General features: G+C 36.2%; 1 protein-coding gene across 1 annotated transcript in view; it reads left to right on the top strand.

The window, feature by feature from the left end:
* Nucleotides 1-21,973, top strand: part of cacna1ab (calcium channel, voltage-dependent, P/Q type, alpha 1A subunit, b) — a 200,073-nt gene that overhangs the window by 66,678 nt on the left and 111,422 nt on the right. The window contains exons 4-18 of the mRNA XM_051672247.1: nt 833-924; nt 3,669-3,821; nt 3,939-4,126; nt 4,262-4,365; nt 7,830-7,945; nt 8,112-8,153; nt 8,260-8,346; nt 9,888-10,094; nt 13,690-13,802; nt 13,992-14,104; nt 16,280-16,411; nt 16,532-16,604; nt 18,554-18,671; nt 18,950-19,017; nt 19,183-19,289. Coding sequence (XP_051528207.1) covers nt 833-924; nt 3,669-3,821; nt 3,939-4,126; nt 4,262-4,365; nt 7,830-7,945; nt 8,112-8,153; nt 8,260-8,346; nt 9,888-10,094; nt 13,690-13,802; nt 13,992-14,104; nt 16,280-16,411; nt 16,532-16,604; nt 18,554-18,671; nt 18,950-19,017; nt 19,183-19,289 — 1,713 coding nt within the window. The remainder of the gene's footprint in view (nt 1-832; nt 925-3,668; nt 3,822-3,938; nt 4,127-4,261; nt 4,366-7,829; nt 7,946-8,111; nt 8,154-8,259; nt 8,347-9,887; nt 10,095-13,689; nt 13,803-13,991; nt 14,105-16,279; nt 16,412-16,531; nt 16,605-18,553; nt 18,672-18,949; nt 19,018-19,182; nt 19,290-21,973) is intronic.

Raw genomic sequence — 21,973 nt, 5'->3', positions numbered from 1 at the left:
TTTGGTCTGTACTGGTGCCAGATGGGCTGGTTTGAGTATTTCTGTAACTGCTGATCTCCTGGGATTTTCACACACAGCAGTCTCTAGAATTTACTCAGATGTGGGAAAAAAAACTGAATCACTAAATCCAGTCATAAAAATGGCATTTGCTATAAAATGCGGAATGTCTCAGAATTTGACATAATTTGGATGAAAATGAATGTTTGAATGCACAAATAATCAAAGTGAAATTGTGATATGTCCTAGTGTGATTATTGAACTGCAAAAGGCTGCAATTTAATTAAATAAATATATAATCTGCATGTGCTGCGCACTTCAAAATGAATGTATGTAATGAATTCAGAAAAAATAACCATTTAATAAGCACAATATACATGATGACCTTTCGTGTGTGTTTGCTTAAATAGTACACCCACTGGGCACATAAAATGTCCTGGAAAATTGTGCCTTGAATAGAGTGGGAACCCTGAAATCATTGTTAAAAAAAATGGAAGAAAACAGAAATAAACATTTTATTTTATTTCTTTTTTTAAGTAACGAGAATGTGGAAGTACATTATTAGGAGACAGTGTGTGTGTGTGTGTGTGTGTGTACACAACTTCTCACAGACTGTGTTTGTGTATCATTTAAACTGAAAATGTGATGGTGGATGTATTTGTTTACATGTTTATGTGAATTTACATTTGTAAAACTCTGGAACTGATAATGACCTTTAAAATTGTATTGATACTCAAGGATCCCATAATATGATTCAGACATTAACTGTTCACTCTTACTGTCACTTTCTTTGTCTCATTGTGTTTTTCTCTTTCTTTTTTCCTCTCTCCTTCAGTATCCTGTCCTCCGTGGGGTCAGAATTAGACCTGCGGACATTGCGAGCAGTCAGAGTGTTGCGGCCACTGAAATTAGTGTCAGGAATTCCAAGTAAGTATTAAATCTGTCTGTGTGAATCTAAGGATTTCCTTCAGACAGGCAGAAAAAAAAATCGGATTTTTTTGGCACATACAACCTATTTAATTAAATTTTTTTGAGATCAGAGATCAGTTTGTATTGAGATCAGATTTATATAATCTTAAAATAATAATAAAAATGACAGTACAAACAGCGTTTTAAAGATCGGATTTGAAAGCCAAATCAAATTTGTGCACAGTGTGAACAAAGCTTTGTGAGTGTTTCTGCGTGTCTAGAAGGGATCCCTCTCTCGTCACATTTTCGTTCATGCGCTGATGATTTCGCCTTTGCTTTTTCCACTCGCAAAACTTCAATAATATCAATGATATAATATATTATTATTATTACTATCATCATCATGGAGTGACTGTTTGCACTAGGTGTAAATACCTGCCACACAGTGCAGCAATTTGCACTGAAATAGTCTGGTGGAAACAAAGAAATGAAAGACAAACTGCTCCTTAAGTGTCACTGCAATGGCTTAGCGTGTCAAGACGGTTTGGATGTGCTTTTTCCATGCGGATGACCTGGGTTCAAATCCAACTTTTGAGGGGGCCTGGGTAGCTCAGCGAGTATTGACGCTGACTACCACCCCTGGAGTTTTTCCCAATTGCATTCGGATCCAAGGTGTGCTGAGTGACTCCAACCAGGTCTCCTAAGCAACCAAATTGGCCTGGTTGCTAGGGAGGGTAGAGTCACATGGGGTAACCTCCTCGTGGTCGCTATATTGTGGTTCTCGCTCTCGGTGGGGTGCGTGGATGCCGCGGAGAATAGCGTGAAGCCTCCACATGTGCTACGTCTCCGCGGTAACGCGCTCAACATGCCACGTGATAAGATGCGCGGGTTGACGGTCTCAGATGCGGAGGCAACTGAGATTCGTCCTCCGCCACCCGGATTGAGGCGAGTCACTACGCCACCATGAGGACTTAGAGCGCATTGGGAATTGGGCATTCCAAATTAGGTCTCCCTAATTTGGGGAGAAAAAAAAATAAATCCCAGTTTTCCCCATCACTTTTCCTGTCTCCACTCTTAATATTTTTCTTGAACACTACTTATAATAATAAATAAAGTGAATATAAAGGTTGATTTCCTCGCAGTGATTTGGTCACGATGAAGATCAGAGAGTTGAGAGAAAGGTTTGATCCGGGTCAAATTAAATATGGTTTTACTAAAGTAATAGTAACTATGTTTTTTGGTGGAAGCCATAGTTTTAATGCAATTAACCATGGTGTTACTACAGTAACATGGTGTTAACATAGTAACCATGATTTAGTGGTTACTATAAAATACCATGGTGATACTATGTTACTGTAACCATGATTAATTTTTGTAAGATCGGGTTAAGATTAGGTTCAGGGATAGAGGTTGGTGTACGGTGTTAGTATTTAATTAGGGGTGCAAATAGTATCTGTCTAACACTATTTGCACTAGTGCAAAGGCACTTTAAATCTCATTTAGCATCCCATGTTTCTAGGATACAGAAATATTTTGAGAGAACTTCATGTTAAGGCACATGGTACTTTAAATCTTAGATTCCATTATTATGACTGAATTAATTTACATTAATAGTAATTTATGAACTAAAAAGTGTTTGTGTTGAAAAAAAAAAAAAACTAGCTGCTGTTTAAAGACTTTTATCTCTTTTAGAACTGGAAAATGTAAAAAATATCTTGTGGAGATTTTGTTTGTGTTCCGCAGCTCGCACTCCTTTCCAGTCGAATCGCAAATAAAACTGCGTACAAATGTGTACCCTACAGATGCAGTCTTTGTTTGTTAAAATAGTTGCATCCAAGCAGATTAGAAGCCAGGGCCTCTTATACAAGAGGTGAAAAAGTTACCAGTAGACCACCCAGTCAAACTCTTAACATCAGAGCTGATTGATGTACTTCACCAGTGACCAAAAATATCTCATGATCGAAAGTTGCAGACATAGAGCTAAAGTTAAATATTTATTTTAGAGCATGAATTGAGCATCAAAATGACTGTTCATCAAAACAGACAATTTAAAATGATCTTTTATGAACGCTCCTCATTGCTGTATGACTTCAAATTAATGGCGTGTAAGAATCTCGCGAGATTGATGAGAGAGGGACCCCTTCTAGACCAACATGAACACGGGAAGTCGGCATGCTGTTTCCGAATGTTCCCTAGGATCTGCAACAGCATGCCGACTCACTGACATGCCCTATCTCCCATCGGACATATTTGGAACGGCTCAACAACAATTATTTCCCTTATGGCACGACTGGTAGCACGTTGCATCAGTTGCACGGGAGACCACAGTTCAGTCCCCATTTAAACGAGGAAGTAATCACGTTTGTATAAACAATCATGAGCGTGATAAGGAGGTTGCATTTTTATCCCTAATATTTCATTTTGTCTCTACTAATGGTTAGGGTTAGATTTGGGATTTGGTTGGGGAGTAGATTAAATAAAATAAGCATTTCTCTTCACTGTTTTACACACTGTTCAGTTGAAAACAGTTCTCTTCACAAATGGCTTCTGGCGACCTCTCCTGGATATAAATGGATGTCACACTTGTTTATATGCTCTGAAACACTTACCGCTTTAGCCTCTGGGGGCAGTGTTTTAAAATTCGGTCAATGTATACAGATTTCGGCTAAAGAAAAATCGGCACACACTTACCGATTTTTATGTGAGATCAGGCTGTCTAGACATGACCTTGCACAATGTGCAATAATCCCATTACTCTCCAGGCCTGCAGGTGGTGCTCAAGTCCATTATGAAGGCCATGATTCCATTGCTGCAGATTGGTGTGCTCTTATTTGTGGCCATCCTAATGTTTGCCATCATTGGCCTGGAGTTTTACATGGGCAAATTCCACGAAACCTGCTTTGACAATGTCACAGGTGAGCATGTCTCGTAGGCCTTGCAAAGATCAATCAATCTAACTATCCCATACTTTACAACCATTGACCTTTGAGTTGTATGCCTTATAACGAACCCTGTGCTTTTACATCATCCAGATGAGATTTTTGATGAACAGCCCTGTGGTAAGGCACTGCCCGCAAGGGTGTGTCCGACCGGGACGCAGTGTAAGGGCTACTGGGAGGGGCCAAACAATGGCATCACACAGTTTGACAACGTCCTCTTTGCTGTGCTGACAGTTTTCCAGTGCATCACTATGGAGGGTTGGACTGACATGCTTTATTACGTAAGTTTTAAAACGTATACTGTGTGAGAACAGACAAACATGCTTTACTAGTTGCTACAAGATTTAAAGTCACCGTTTTGAAACAGGCATTGCATCTGGATGGTGATGTTGGGTATATGTGCATGTGTATTACAGAGTAATGATTCCTTAGGGAGTGCCTGGAACTGGATGTACTATGTTCCACTCATCATCATCGGATCCTTCTTCATGCTCAATCTGGTGTTGGGTGTCCTCTCTGGGTAAGATCAATCAATCAGTCAGTCAATCAGTCCATCTATCTACCTGTCTGTCTGTCTGTGTATGGGTAATTGACAAATAAGGTTGTCCAAGAAACCCATAACAATGAGAAATCTTTTAAAAATCAAGTTTATAACATATGTCAAGTTTGTAGAAATGTAATCATTGGCCACTTTTCCACTATCGGGCCAGTGCGAGCCAGGGCTATCAACTGGCCAGCTGGGGCCAATAGCCTCGGACCTTGAGCCGCAAGACCAAAATCGATCTGCGTTCCCAACATTGGGCCAATAGCGCCGCAACGTCGCCCTAAAACCCACCCTTAATACGCAGCCCTGGTGCTAACGTCACACACCCGCCCAGTTCACAAGCAAGAGAGAAGCTCAAGCTGAGGTATCATGTTATCCAGTTATCTAGGATATTGAGTTTATATCGAATGTAAACATTAGCTAGCTAGCAAGATAAATTAGTGATAACATCTCACCGACTGTAACTGCCATGATGTCCCGAGTGGTCTCTCCACTAACAACGGGACGATGTCCCAGCACACCGTCTATGAAGTTTCACCAAGGAAAGTTCTTTCTTTGAGCACCACTTTGTCCATTGTGCATTTTAATGGATTTGTACTGTGCCCGGAGTTTTTTATTTATTTTTTTCCCGAACCTGTATCCTGACAAGTTCGGTGAAACCCCTACTTTGCCATTTCCCCCGCCTCACTCCCCCATTTGGCCTTGTTTGGTCCGAGGGTTATCGAGAAAGCCCAGAGGAGGCACGATGAAGCCCCAAAAGTGACAGTGGGAACGCAACTGGCCCTGGCACGCACTAGTGGATAGTGGAAACGCGGCTATTGTGTCCATGTTGGTTTCCTACATTTTTGAAAAACATTTCTAGCATTTTTGAGAAAAAACTATTGATTTAATGACTAAAATTAATCATTCTAAAAATGTCAAGTGGTGTAATCATCAAGTAAGAGTAATTCAAATACTTTCCTTTCACTTTGAATACACATGAGTGTACTCAACTGTAATTATTATGTGTAATCATTCATTTTAAAAAGTTGTAAAAATATATGAACAAAATGTGCCTTATCATAAAAATGTCAAAATATCTGAATATTTATTTATTTATTTTACTTCATACACAGTCATTTTCTTTTATTTTTTGTCACATAACAATAGAATGGCTTCCTGCCTGTTGGTTACACCACCTGACTTTGATTTTTTAGACAAAAGTGTTTCTAATATTAATAGTATTTTAAAACAAAATTCTTTCACTGCATTTAAAAAAAAAAAGAAATAATAAGAAAAGATTATTCCAAACTACTTATGCACTGTAAGCCCAGACAAGTTCATTGAACGTAAACATTTTTACTTGTTGCCCTAAAAAAGTTAAATTTTTCTGTGGTAAAAAAGTTGGGTTGACTCATCTTAACATAGTTGTCTTTGCTTTGACTCAAGTTACATTTATATAAAAATATATAAAAAAATTTAACTAAAGAAGTCATGAACAACAGGTAAAACAATTGAAAAACCGTTTGTTTTAAATAATGTAGACTTGACCTGTTTTGTTCAAATAACATACATATAATTAATTAAACTTTTTTTAATCACTCTTGCACTTTATATGCATACTTTATGTGAAGTACATAGTAAACTCTTTGCCTTTTAAGGCATTAGCCAATTGCAAAGCAAATACAGTATACAGTACAGGTGTTGTTTATATGCCTTGTTTTTGCTTATAAATTCACGAAAAATAAACGGAACATAAAATATTACATACCATTATTTAGAGGAGGTGATTATCTTTCAAACGAGCCCACACACAAGGTAATCAGATGCATAGATCATTAGATAATCCACATGAAGCACAATGTTACATATGGCCACCAGGAGATGGCACCAAATACATGACACAGATTCAATGATGACTCAAATGGCACAGAATGAAACTCAATCTGTGAAATCTCATTACTAAAATCATGTCTGCATGCTATGCAAACCTTTAGTCATTGTTGTGTTTGCATGTGTAATTAGTTCTTATGTACAATTACTGTATTGTTTTATTTGTTTGGAGAGGCTCATGGAGATGTTTTTGGACACTAGGATAAATTATTTTTGTAATGCTATAACTTTTGATTGCTTTGTTGTATCAACACAAACTTTTTCTCATACAGGTGATATGATTGATATGATTTTTTTTTTTTTGGAGGCACCTTATTTACACCCAGAGATATATAATGATAAATAAGAAAAATAAGAATAAAGTAAATTTTTGGCTCAATTGTTTTTGTGATTTTTCAGCAGTTTCTTAGGCTGAGAGTCTCAGAATGTATCATAATCTATATCATTAAAAATGTGAAAAGTTAGGTCTCCTAAGCAACCAAATTGGCCCGGTTGCTAGGGAGGGTAGAGTCACATGGGGTAACTTACTCGTGTTCACGATTAGTGGTTCTCGCTCTCAATGGGGTGTGGTAAGTTGTGTGTGGATTGCGGAGAGTAGCATGAGCCTCCACATGCTGTGAGTCTCCGCGGTGTCATGCACAACAAGCCACAAGATAAGATGTGCGGATTGACGGCCTCAGAAGCGGAGGCAACTGAGACTTGTCCTCCGCCACCCAGATTGAGGTGAGTAACCGCGCCACCACGAGGACCTACTAAGTAGTGGGAATTGGGCATTCCAATATTGGGAGAAAAGGGGATAAACTTAAAATAAATAAATAAATAAATGTGAAAAGTTTTCTTTACAATGATACCAAACACTTAAACCTCCCTGTTTTTTTTGTCGAGTTATAAGCAACAGGAGATCTTTAAAAACACCCTCAGAGCTTAAAGGTTAATCGAACTTAAGTATACAGATTGATTCTTTGAGAATGGAATAAAACAAGCTCAGATAATTTGATTGAATTAGACAAATCATTAAAATCATCAACTTAACTCAAAACACTTACGTAATGGAGGTAGTAATAAGTTAGGATTTATGTTTATTGTACTTAATTTATTTGTGTTAAAACAACATCAGGGATAACAGTGTGCCAACAGAATTCAAGAATTTCAGCTTTTAATGAGTCTTTTATGTTTTTACTGTCCGGACGGTTACACCACTTAAGAATAAATATCAAAATTACTTTAATTTTTCAGAAATTGCAAACATGTTTGTCATAGTAGAACTGTATTTTATTTATATATTTATTTATTTATTTATTTATTTTTTATTTTTATTTTTTATGTGAATTGCAATATTATTGTATTTTTGGAACTTTGAATAGATCCAGACAAAAAAAATTAAAAATAAAATGAGTGTCACGTCAGTGACCTTCATAACAACCAATAGGCATAAAGCATTTGTATTGTACATTTGTGTAAAGCACTGTCACTGTATTTGTCATTGATAAATAAATTGCTTACTATATGGATATCTGCCTGTTTACATCTAATGTCTCTCTGTCTCTGTTCATCATTCTTCCTCGTAGTGAGTTTGCTAAAGAGAGAGAGCGTGTGGAAAACAGGAGTGAGTTTCTCAAGCTCAGACGTCAGCAACAGATCGAGAGAGAACTCAACGGATATCTAGAGTGGATCTGCAAAGCAGGTGTGTGCATAGAACACATAAATATACAGTATAGGTTACATAAGGTCAGGACTTTGTCTATAAAAAAATCACACATGCTTTGAAATCACTGGGAACAGAATCTTAACATTTAGTTCATGAAGCATTTATCTATGCTCTCTGTGTCACGATACCTCTCCTTTTACAGAGGAGGTTATACTTGCCGAGGATGACACTGGCACCGGTGACAGTATGGATTTTCTCATTTCTGTGCTCGCTAAAGACAATTTCAACATGTTATAATGATTAAAATGCAATAGTCATTCACAAACATCTATGTTTGTGTGTGTGAGCAGGAAGTCGTCGCAGGCCCACATTAAAGAAAAACAAAGCTGACCTGTTAAATCCAGAAGGGGCGGAGGACCACATGGGAGACGTAGTTGGTAAGAAAATAAACTTGTTTTCCCTTTGTATCAAGTTTTTTTTCTTATCCTATTCTCAAATATTTTTTGTTAACACTTTATTTTAAGGGTCCACAATAATGCAGTAGTTAAGCATGAATAAGACAATAATAAATAATGAACTGCATGTAAAATAAGGCCATCTTAGGCCATCTGTTTCAGAGATCAAATTTCAAGTTTACTAAACAATACAATATTAAACAATAATAATAATTAAGGCTTATTAGTATTGTCCTTTCAATTCGGTTTTTAATAATTTACTAAAATCGTTCAATATTTTTTTTTTTATTGCATGTTTCAATTAAAATAAACTGAACTTCCTTCGTTTGGCTTTTCAAATTTGTTTTTAATAAATTACTAAAATGTTCCTTTTTTTATTATTTTTTTTTCCCCGCACATTTCAATTAAAATAAACAAACTTTTTATGTTTGGCCTTTCAAATCTGTTTTTAATAAATTACTAAAATTTTAATTTATTTATGTATTTATTTATTTATTTATTTATTTTTGGCACAATTCAATTAAAATAAACTTGAATTTGTTTAATTTGGCCTTTCAAATCTGTTTTTCATAAATTACTAAAATCTTTTTTTTTAAATGTGCACATTTTATTTAGAATAAAACTGAACTTTTTCATTTTACCTTTCAAACTGTATTTAATAAATTACTAAAATCTTCCTTTTTTTTTTTTTTTTTTTTTGCACATTTTAATTAAAATAAAACAGAACTTTAAAAAAAATATATTAACAGATTAATCAAATCATCTTTATTTCAAGATTTATTTCATTGAAAGAAATTTGTTCATTAATACAGTTCATTAGAAACAAATTAGTAAAACCAGTATTAATAATTATTGTCTTAACAGTTCAATAAACTTAAAATACCACCTAATATGTGCAAAACAATAAAATAACTAAATACAAATGTAACTTTAGAACGGGGAGTCAAGTTGTCTTTAATGCAAAATTATAGCAAGTTATTTGTAAATCCAATACTAATTAGTCATATAAGTTGAATAGGTAAAAGGTAACAGTCAAGTTGTCTTTAATAGAAGATTTAAGTAATTTATTTGTAACAGCTTTGTAAAGCCAATACTAATTAGCCTTAATTACTGGCTGAATATTGTTTAATAAACTTGATTTATGATGGATCTCTGAAATTAAGCATTACTTACTTTCAACACAAAAATAAGGCATTTAATAAGTTGTAAATTATGGCTAAGACAGCCTTACTCTACATTAAGTAAATTATTAATTAATGTCTTATTCATGTTAAACTAGTGCATTATTGTGGACCCAATATCTGATATTTTTACTGGAAAACAAGATAAAAAATACTCTTCTGTGGAACACAAAAGAAATAGTCACTTTCATTGTATAGAAAAAAGATGCACCGAAAGTGAACAGTGACTGAGACTAACATTCTGCATAACACCATTTTTTTTGTTCCACGAAAAAAAGTCAAACAGATTTTGAAACACAAGTGATCTGAATATATTTGTTTTATATGTGTGTATATTCTCAGGCTCACCTTTTGCTCGTGCGAGCATAAAGAGTGGAATGGGTGATGGAACCACATTCAACAAAAAAGAACGGCGTCTCCGTTTCTTCATTCGAAAGATCGTAAAGACGCAGGCATTCTACTGGACTGTGCTCAGTCTGGTGGGACTCAACACATTGTGTGTGGCTGTCGTACACTACGATCAGCCTGAACTACTGTCAGACTTTCTCTGTGAGTATCTCTTCCTGTTAATGTATGACTACTTCCATTACTTCCAGGTATTGTTTTTCATTACCATAAAACTCATCTGCTCATTTTATCAGAGCTGTGGCCAAGTGGTTTGCGCCTGTCCTCCAGACATCTCAAACCTTGGTGCTTATATGGGAGACGAGGGTTCATATCTGGCCTATATCATCTCCCATTACCCCTTTCTCTCCCCAAATGGTCCCCAAAACCATTTCGAATTTCACGATTAGATTCCGATTCACATGCTCTTGATTCGATTCGATTCGTTAATTGGGGTATGTTTCAGTTATAATATCCATTTCGCTTACATATGAAAGAAATGTGACAATTCTCAATACCACAACACAATACTAAGTACTTTGAGGAAACATTGCTGCAGGTAGAGGTCGACCGTTAGTGGATTTTGCCGATACCGATGGTGGAAAAGGCAGAAAACCGATTATTCTGATATATTATTACAAATAAATCTTAGTCTTTCTTAATTATGACAGGGATAGACATAGAGGCTACAAGAGTCCAAGAGTTAAATCACAGATGCAGTTTACTGTTCAACCAAAATCCCAATAATAACCAGAAAAAAATTCTGATTATAGCGCAGGACTTAACACACCTTTGGCTCTGTAACAATGCTCTATATTGAAGTATTTACCAAATTTGTTTTTTGTATATATATTTCACCAGATGAGGTTTAATGAAGAATAAGAATTTTTATAATTCACAAGATATGAAATTGGACACAGGATGTGCTGACAGGGCACGTTTCCATATAGTCGTTTTTTTTTATTTTTTTTATTTTTTTTTTGCATGCCCTTACTTCAATTTAGAACGCTTGATTATAATAATCAAAATATGCATTGAAGTGTGGATAAAAATATGGTTGAACATTGTCAAATTTAAAAGATTTAGATACAGCGAATCCCTATGTGATTATTTTAATTTCACCTCTAGAGGCCACTGTTATACTGTAGAACCAAGCCGTTCTAACTACAAAATCCACCAGCGCTGGCCACAGAGGAACACAGAGGAATAAAAAAAATATCGGCAACTATCGACATAGATTTTTCCCGATAACCGTTAGTTCCAAAACTAGATATAAACGATAGTTCCTAAACTAGATATTACCGATAGTTCCAAAACTAGATATAACTGATAGTTCCAAAACTAGATATAACCGATAGTTCCAAAACTAGATATAACCGATAGTTCCAAAACTAGATATACCGATAGTTCCAAAACTAGATAATACCGATAGTTCCAAAACTAGATATAACTGATAGTTCCAAAACTAGATATAACCAATAGTTCCTAAACTAGATATACCGATAGTTCCAAAACTAGATATAACCGATAGTTCCTAAACTAGATATACCGATAGTTCCAAAACTAGTTATAACCAATAGTTCCAAAACTAGATATAACTGATAGTTCCAAAACTAGATATAACCGATAGTTCCTAAACTAGATTATTACCGATAGTTCCTAAACTAGATATATCCGATAGTTCCAAAACTAGATATATCCGATAGTTCCAAAACTAGATATATCCAATAGTTCCTGAACTAGATATAACAGGTAGTTCCAAAACTAGATATAACCGATAGTTCCAAAAAGCAACTATCGGCACAAATTAATCAGTAAAACCGATATATCAGTCTACCTCAGGTTACAAGTTTCGAGTAATTATGCAAGACTAGTAAACAGTTAGTAATAAAATAAGAACAAAGAAACAAATTACAAGCAATAGAACAAATAAAAACAATAGAATAAAGATACAAATGAAGAAAATAGTGCTTGAAGTTTTTAACAGTAGTATCAACTATTCATGTAAACATTCAGAAATGGAAAAAAGTAATGAAATTCAACACTCAAATCTCCTTAAATTACTGTCTTCACTAGTGCTGGGTATTGATACAAATTTCCTGATTCAATTCTATTCCAACTTAGATTCCATTCTGATTACATATGAAATAAATCACTATCAATTCTAGGGCTGGATGATATGACAATATATATCGTGGCGACGATAGAGATTTAGCTATATTGTGTATAATGCGAAATGTAAATATCCATGTGTGCAGCGTGGGCTTATCTATCAGTGGGTAGGGCTTCACATGAGACTGAGAGAATTGAAGAAACGTGGACTGGGTTCTTCCTGCATTGAACATTTTCTGCGGCCACCCAAGCAAATTTAATGACCTTGCGAATGTTTCACGTGACTGTGGCACGCGCTATCTCTGGAGCTCCAAAGTGCTTATGAATCCAGCAGGCTGTCCGATATTTGTGCTCCAGAGATGGGAGAGCTCTGAGCGGGACCACTCGTGCTACCCAATCATAACAAGGAGCTTGTTATTAAAACAGGTGCGACATCTGTGGTCGCACGACGATAATCACTCGTAATACAAGCAGTCTGTTTTACCACCTCAAAATGAAGCATGCAAAAGAATATTATGAAAGCCAAAAGATGAACTCTGCATTAAATTGGTCGTTTATTTATTTAGCAAGAATTGATATTTATTTTATTTTAATTTATTTATTTTTGTTGGATTTTTTTTAACATGTTTTATTTTCTGTCACATTGCTTTGAAAAGATCTTAAGTTTCTTGAGCAAAGTTTATAATACTAATAATACTACTACTACTAATAATAATAATAATAATATTGGTTAATAACATTTTAACCTGAAATGTGGCATACGGTTATTTTTAGCATTTCGGTAAGGTCGATTTGAAAGTTGATTTTTATTAATTTATTTACTTTGACATTTTTTGTCTTGTTCCAAATAAAGAGGAAGAAATTTTAATTTATAAAGTATTTAATTCACTGACTGGAGTTCCAGAAATAGCCATTACAATAGGGTTATTTAATATACAGTATAAGCCAATTTTTATTGATTTTCCAGAAAACTTGTACTATATCGTAATATATATATCTTTATCATGATATAAAATTACTCGTATGTATATATATTTCACATATATGTGCTCTATATGTTAATTACTACATATAGAGCATTGTAACGGAGCCAAGTACTCTGTGGCTTGTTTATAGTTAAAAGTCCAGCGTTATGCACCAAATCTTAATTTTTTCTGGTTATTATTGTCACTTTGGTTACAATAATAAACTGATTTTGGGATTTTATTAATTTTGGACTCTTGTAGCCTCAATGTCTGTGCCTATCATAGTAAGGAAAGACTAAGAAATGTTTCATCATTCTATAAATCTTTTTTTTTATTTTATTTTTTTTTAACTATCGGCTGGTTAATCGGTTATCAGCATTTTCCACCACCTTGGTTATCAGTATCGGCAAAATCCATTATTGGTCGACCTCTACTTTTTAAAGCTATTAAAGTTATCCAGTCAAGAGCAGTGAGTTGATTTATCGATATTCTAGTTTGATTAATATTAATGACACACTTGACAGCGGCAGGTCAATTAGGCTGCATGTACTGTACACTTCAAGTCCAATATTTTGATACAAAGTTTTTTACTGGAGCATCCTTGTCCTTTTTGCCCCAAGTGTCCTACACTTCTCCTCTTTCCCTTTCTCTAACTTTCTCTCTCCCTTTCTCTTTTTCTTTAGATTATGCTGAGTTCATTTTCCTAGGCCTCTTTATGTCAGAGATGCTGATTAAGATGTACGGACTGGGGACGCGGCCTTATTTCCACTCCTCATTCAACTGTTTTGACTGTGCCGTGAGTTCTTTTCTCTCTTGGCCCATTTTGCGTCTCACTTTCTCTCTCTTGGGCTAAATCTTCTCTTTCCAACTCTGCTTTTACCCTCCACAAGCTGCTGGCCTACATTAGATGTAAACTTGAGTCCTTGTTAGCGGTCCTCAGAGTGTTCCTTATTTGTTTTGGGATTTGACTGTGTACGTGTTTCAGGTCATCGTTGGCAGCATATTTGAGGTGGTTTGGGCCATGGTTAAGCCGGGGGCGTCCTTTGGAATCAGTGTGTTACGTGCTCTCAGACTGCTTCGGATCTTCAAAGTCACCAAGTGCGTTCTGGTTCTTTTATTTAACCTCTGGATGTTCCATCGCAAAGTTTTGTCAGTTTTTGTGTCAGCCCTCTCTTGAGATTTAAACCAAGTGCAAGAGTACACTGCTGAATAAGGGTTTGTTTGGTATAGAGGGATAGTTCAACCAAACATGAAAATTCTGACATAATTTACTCACACTCATGTTGTTCCAAACCTGTAAGACTTTCTTTTTTCCAAGGAACACAAAAGGAGATGTTAGGCAGAATGGTCAAATAGTTATATATTTCATAGTATGTGATCATGTTAAGGTGTAGGTACTGTACATATAATTTATTACACATGTTGTCTGTCATGCAGAAGAAAATAAATCTAAATATATTTCATGATTAAATATATATAATGATTAAATAATTATAAATAGTTATATTTAAATAATTATAAATAAAATATATATGTATTTTAAAAAATTGTAATACAGATCATTAAAATGGATTTCATTATTTTGGCACACAAGCATTAAAAAAGACAATACAAAAATTGGCTTTAGAATACTATATATTGTTTATTTCCATATTATTGAACATAAGCTCATCATTGTCCTACAGTTCATAGCAATGCATTTTGCAACTGAATTCATCAATCAGTCTGAGATTTATTATAAGGGCTATATATTAAATAAGGACACATCAATGTACATCTGCGTCAGACGGATGATTTTGCAGCGTCTCAGTTGCGTTGCATCATAAACTTACTGTTTTTAGGTTGCTGTGTCAAGTTAAACAAAGTTTAAAACTTAGAAAAACGCATATTGAGATCTCTGCGTTCGGATTTGCGTTCCATCAAGCTGTGTTTGAAGGCAAGAACTTGTTCTCATCTTGTGCGCTCTGCTCTCGGTGAGTGTGGTTTGTTCTCTGTATAATCTGCGCGTTGCCTACATAGCGAGTTTCGCTTACTGCCCCCTGGAGAAAACAGGTGGTACTACAAGCTTAAAATTGCTCGGTCTGGGGACATGATTAATTGCGTTAATTATTTTAATGCATTATTTTTTTTTTTATTAATCGCACCGAATTAATGTGTTAAATCGATAGGTCAAAATAATAATTAACAAATATTTTGGCACATTTTGTGTTCCATTTTCAGGACTTATGAAATATGATTATTTATAGTACGTTGACGTACTGTCAAACATGTGGTCAAAACATCATACAGATTGGAAAGGTGTCGATTAGAGTACAGCAAATATTGTATCACTCATATACCAAATAAATATCTAGTTAAAGCTCTTTTGTCGTGTTTTTGCTTGTAACTTAAAGCCGAAGTATGTAATTTCTGCGCCACTAGCGCCACCAAACGGAATTGCAAAAATAAACATTGTTTTCAAACCATCTGCCACTGGTCAAAGAAACTGATAGTCCCACCCCCAACTGATGCCATTAGTCGAGTCAATATTATTGTCTCTCTTGAGATGGGTTGCTAAATTTTTTTTTTTTAATTTTCATAGTGCCACAGAGACACAGTGTTTTCAGTTTTCAAGACAATTAACCAATAAATGGTTTACTTTTGGCAGTCTCTGCATATTAAGCTGGGATAGCAGAAAGAATTTTAAGAATAAAAAAGTTACATAATTCAGCTTTAATAAACTGAATACTGTATAAAAACAGCAGATGCTCCCCATTAAAATGAGCCCAAATAAAATGTGATATGATGTGTAAATCTTCAGATAGTCTTGGATAAAATGCGATGCTACCTCAGACTTCTTTTTAATCATCCTGGGGGATGGTCACTGGTTACAAAACGGACCAGTCACAGCTGTTGTGGTCTGCATAGACAGGATGCAAAGTTAAATTTTTGGAGGCTACAGCGTAGGTTTGATGCAGAAGTATAAATCGGCCTTAAAAGTGACAAAGCACCAAAAAAGCACTAAAATAGTCATCTGTATGACTTGTGCACTAAGTCTTTTAAAGTCATATGATAGCTTTGTGTGAGGAAAAGTCTGAAATTCATGCCGTTATTTTTAAATCAGAAGAAAAAAACATGGGTTTGAAGTGACATGAGGTTGACTAAATAATAGATGGTAGAATTACTTTTAAGCAGTGTCTTTTAATGGTTTTTAATGCTGAAAAAACACTCTTCTTTCTTTCTTTTTGTCTTTCTTTCTGTGTCTCTCTATCTTTCTCTGTTTCTCTTTTTCAGGTACTGGGCATCTCTACGAAATCTTGTTGTGTCTCTTCTGAACTCCATGAAGTCCATCATCAGTTTACTTTTCCTTCTTTTCCTCTTCATTGTGGTCTTCGCTCTTCTTGGCATGCAGCTTTTTGGTGGACAGTCAGTATAGATATGCACCCTACTACCCTTGATTCAAATTAGCTTCTCAATTAGATACAGATGACTAATCACAATACACAGCTTGTAATGTTTATAAAATCCATTTGATGTTCTTTGCAGGTTTAACTTTCAGCAAGGCACTCCTCCCACAAACTTTGATACGTTCCCTGCTGCCATAATGACAGTGTTTCAGGTAGGCTGGTTGATTTGAGGTGACTTGACAATCAATGCTGTAACCACATATTTAGGATTGGGGTAACCAAATGTTAACCCATAACCCATTTCCGATTTGCTTAATGATTCCGGTTCCTTAACGGTTCTTTTAGTACTTCTGAGGAAGAAATATCTGGAAATAAGAAAAGCAATTAATATTGGCTTCACTGCCCTCAGCAGCCTGCCTGTTACCAAATGATGAGATGATTTCATGTTTCAATAGAACAGATTCTTGCATAAGGTGTGTTTATGCAGACTTTTTAATTAAGATATTTTATTTATTCATTATTTTTATAAAATACCACTAATTGCAACAAAACTCATGATGTGTATCTTTAACTACACATTGTCATATCAACAGAGTTGGACATGATGAAAAAAAAAAAACATGGTTCAGTACGTTTTTCATCCCCCCCAAAAAAATGGCTGATAAGAGTCATTCGTTCGAGAGGTAGTGCTGTTTTGCTGTTGCAGTACAGATCCAGAAGAAGCATTTATTAGGAAATCGGGCTACACTGGTTGCAATATATGTTTTGCAATTAAGATTCAAAACAACCGACTCATTAGAGTCATTCATTCAGGAATCAGGCTACACTGGTCAAGCTGTATGTTCGCGCTGTAGATTCAAAACAACTGACTCATTAGAGTCTTTCGTTCAAGAATTGGACTTCCCTGGTTGCAATGTATGTTTTGCACTTAAGATTCAAAGCAACCGACTCATTAGAGTCATTCATTTGGGAATCAGGCTACACTGGTCAAGCTGTATGTTCGCGCTGTAGATTCAAAACAACCGACTCATTAGAGTCTTTCATTCGAGAATTGGTTTACACTGGTTGCAATGTATGTTTTGGACTGTAGATTCAAAAGAACTGACTCATTAGAGTCTTTCGTTCGAGAATTGGACTACACTGGTTGCAATGTATGTTTTGGACTGTAGATTCAAAAGAACTGACTCTGAAGAGTCATTTGTTTGAGAATCGGAGTACACTGGTTGCAACGTATGTTTAAAAAAAAAAAAAAAAGCTCAGAATCATTCGTTTGGGAATCAGGCTACACTGGTTGCAATGTATGTTTTGCGCTGTAGATTAAAAAAAAAATGACTCATTAGATTCTTTCATACGAGAATTGAACTGCGCTGGTTGCAACGTATGTTTTAAAAAAAACGACTCTATCATTAATTTGGGAATCGGGTTACACAGGTCACACTGTAGATTCAAAAGAGCCCATTCATAAGATTCATTCGTTTGGGAATCGGGCTACACTGGTCGTTCTATATGATTTGCGTTATAGATTTAAAAGAACCGATTCATGCGAGTTATTGAATCAGCGAGTATTGACACTGACTACCACCCCTGGAGTCGTGAGTTAGAATCCAGGGTGTGCTGAGTGACTCCAGCCAGGTCTCCTAAGCAACCAAATTGGCCCGGTTGCTAGGGAGGGTAGGATCACATGGGGTAACCTCCTCGTGGTCGTGATGAGGGGTTCTCACTCTCAGTGGGGCGTGTGGTAAGCTGTGTGTGGATCGTGGAGAGTAGCATGAGCCTCCACATGCTGTGAGTCTCCGCGGTGTCATGCATAACGAGCCACTTGATAAGATGCATGGATTGACGGTCTCAGAAGCGGAGGCAACTGAGACTTGTCCTCCGCAACCTGGATTGAGGTAAGTAACCACGCCACCACAAGGACATACTAAGTAGTGGGAATTGGGCTTTCCAAATTGGGAGAAAAGGGGTCACTCTGTATGTTTCATGCTGTAGATTCAGTAGAGTGGCAGTGCTACCGTTGAACTGTTCGAGATCCGTTAATGGAACTGAAAGTCTTGAAATTAATTTCATTCAGGTCATTTTTAAACAATGGAATCATTTCGGAATATTAACCTGTTCACGGTTCCTAACCCTATATGTCTGTTTGTGTGTTTTATGATCTCAGATTCTAACAGGTGAGGACTGGAATGTGGTGATGTATGACGGCATTGAGTCTCAGGGAGGGGTGGACAAAGGAATGGGCTTCTCTGTGTTCTTCATCGTCCTCACGCTCTTTGGCAACTGTATCCTTCTTAAACAGACCCAAGCTAAGACACACTCTCTTAGACACACACTCTGAAACAGGGGTCTGCAGCAGTACTGCAGGGTGTCCCTCACACATCAAAATGTATTAAGTAAAATTAAAATGTAATGCAAAAGTATTTATAAACAAACACTCAGTTATAACCAATATGTCACAGAGGACCTCTGCTGTGTCCCTTTATTCACCAAGACATCTGAAAATGGTTGAATCTAAAGCATAAACACTGTCTACGGTTGTTTCTTGACCCCATGCTTTCAGACACACTTCTGAATGTATTCTTGGCTATCGCTGTAGACAACCTGGCCAATGCTCAGGAACTTACAAAGGTAGCTTGTCACAGTTTCTCTTTCTCATTCATATAGTCATAACTTGCATGTTTAGGAACTAGATCACACAAAAATACTTCATTATTGACCAATTATGCAGCTTAGGCTGATATTGTGGAAATGGTTTTGCTGGTTTCTGATGGCGGCTGTTTTTTTTTTTTCTAGGATGAACAGGAGGAAGAGGAGGCCACGACTCAGAAGATCGCTCTGCAGAAAGCGAAAGAAGTAGCAGAAGTCAGTCCACTGTCTGCTGCCAATCTCTCAATCGCTGCGTGAGTTACACCACACACTAATCGTCAGCACTCTCTCCAAACACAGACACACATACGTTTGTTTTTTCATTGACTTCCATTTGTTTTTATAGTGAGTTCGTGATGTGCTCTATTCCCTGAATAGTACCCTAACCCCAAAAAACCTTTGGCGTAGTCTCTTTATGAACTGTTTTGCATTTTGAGGACGTCATCAAACCTATTCTGACTTAGTTAAATTCAGGGGGCAGTTTTTTTCCTGCTAATGCTTATTCATGAATAAAAGGTGATATTCTTACAAGACACCCCTGACACTGAGACACGGATAAATACCATGAATATGCATGTATATATACAAATGAGCCCGAATATACTTGCGCATTAAAAATCCAGTGTGCTAAATAGACATTAAACAGTCCACACTTTAACTTTATTACTGCAAGAGACCATGTCTTATGCCACGTCTGATTTAATCCAGTACTATAACTGGTTTAAATGCTTGTAGTCTGGTTTAGCTGAGCTGAGCTTAGTCTGTCAGATTAACTTTATCATCTCATTTGATTAAATCCACTCTAAATCACTTTTACTGAGTACGGTTCCAGCAGACATGCTTAAACCTGCCTGATCATACTGTAGGTTTGAACCAGAGGACAATTTTTTAAAGCATTCAATGGTGGGGGCAGATTGTTGATTTAAAAATGATGAAATTAGAAACCAAGGTGATGAAGGAGGTATTTAAAGCTAATTAAAGACAACGTGAATTAAATTTGGAGTTTTGTGGCTTTTTACATGACTGTTAAAACCTATAGACCATTTCAAGATGTCTTTCATTTCCTGCTAGACGTGAACTCAGACTGCGTTCCAAGTGGGATAAATCACCCTCCCAAGGGCACTTTGAAGGGAGAACAGTCATGATAGTCATGCTGTAAGATCGCTTCAAACTGAATTTCCAATAAAAATGATTTAAAAATTGAGGAATGAATGACCCTTATTTTTGAGCCCAACACCTTTTAGACTTTCAAAGCTCTCACAGTGGATGGTAGAGTCTTCAAAGGGAACAGGGCATAGGGATGATCACTTCTGAATGGAACGCACCCTCATAAAAAAATGTACCTTATTTGGCTGCAGTGGGTCCTGAGGTGTCGTGATCACGCTGTCACCATCGCTTTAGTTAAGATTTGATATGCCATAGTTCCACTGACATTGCATTTAACGGCGTTTACATTGCTACAGACCAGTGTAACTCACTTGTTGGATGTCTGAGAAAGGTAAAAAAGTGTTGCAAAACTCAAGAGCTTGTAGATTTGAAATTGATAATGAGAACAATCAATATTTGTACATATAAGTCAACACACATGAGAGGAAAGTTTGCTTTAATTTGTTATGTGTAATGTGTCCAAAGATGAGATCCATGCACTCTACATTTATTTCATAATGTCTCTTTTGATATCCTTTCTGTGATAGTCAGTTGTTTAGCAAAAATGAAAGAAACATTCATTCTAATCACGCATGGCATGGTTGGGGTAAAAATAGCCGTGCAACTTCTCGTTAATACGTGATGCGCTCATTAAACCGTAAACGCTTGCGGAGCTGCCGGGACTCTTAAAGAGACAGTACTATTTTAGCGCTTGTTATACATGTAAACTCAACATAAAATACTTGTAAATCGTACAAATTAGGGGTGTGAAAATGCATCGATGCACCTTTCAAAGGAATTTCGATGCATCGATTATAGAATTTAAGAATCGATTATCATTATTATATTAATACCCAGTGTGACCGTCTCATATTACACGAACCTTCTTGGAACAGACACGGAGCAGAGCATGCGAGATTGATGGGAAAGAAAGCGCACTTTGAAATAAAGAAAGTTTATTCTGCCGAGTTCACCCCGTGAACCTACATAAGGTAAAATCGATGGATAGGTGGATGCTGCAGAGTTTGGCTTTCTGTGTCATTTTTCAAAACTGTTTGCATCCATTTGGCAAAAGTAAGTTCATTGTTGTTGCCTTCTTCCCTGATTAAGATATATTTTGTTAGCCTAATATTGCTTTTGTATCTGCATAAGATGTGTTATATCTACATAAAACAGTTAAAACACGAATAGAACTTAGTTTAAATAAATGTGATAAGTGGGCAGCATTGGCTGTGAACAAAAACTCTCATTCGTTCGTTCATTCTCTTTCTAGTTATTAGTGAATGCTACAAGGGAGTGATTTCAGACTGTTCTGAAGGGAACCAGTTGATTACAGTCACCTGTGACTGACCTTTCTCCCTGTTCCAAAATGAATAGTTACATCCCTTGTAACTGCTAATAGATGACCCTGCTCATTTTAAACATGGATCTTATCTGCCTGCACATGACACGTCATATGCTTTTGTACACATAAATGTTGACAAAATAAACTTTTACTAAAAATGTTGATGACTCATCTTGTACGCTGAGCAGTATAGAATTTGTATCCAATAAAATGCTCTCTAGAATGAGATTGTTTCCTCCCCCTAATATCTTCTGCTCCTGAATAGCAAGGAGGAAAGAAAGGAATTTGTAGTCATGGGGTCAATGGGAATTTAGAGTTGAACTGTGCTTTTGTGTGTGTATGTGTGATGCGTGTAGTTGTCATATAAATGTCACTGTTGTAAGCGACCATTATATTTTATTCCCATTCTAGGTGATGGTATTCAAACTAGAGGCAGACCGATATATC

The sequence above is a fragment of the Myxocyprinus asiaticus genome, chromosome 35 (genome assembly GCF_019703515.2).
Source record: "Myxocyprinus asiaticus isolate MX2 ecotype Aquarium Trade chromosome 35, UBuf_Myxa_2, whole genome shotgun sequence".
NCBI classification, from domain to species: domain Eukaryota; kingdom Metazoa; phylum Chordata; class Actinopteri; order Cypriniformes; family Catostomidae; genus Myxocyprinus; species Myxocyprinus asiaticus.
This window is presented reverse-complemented; position numbering and strand designations above follow the sequence as displayed.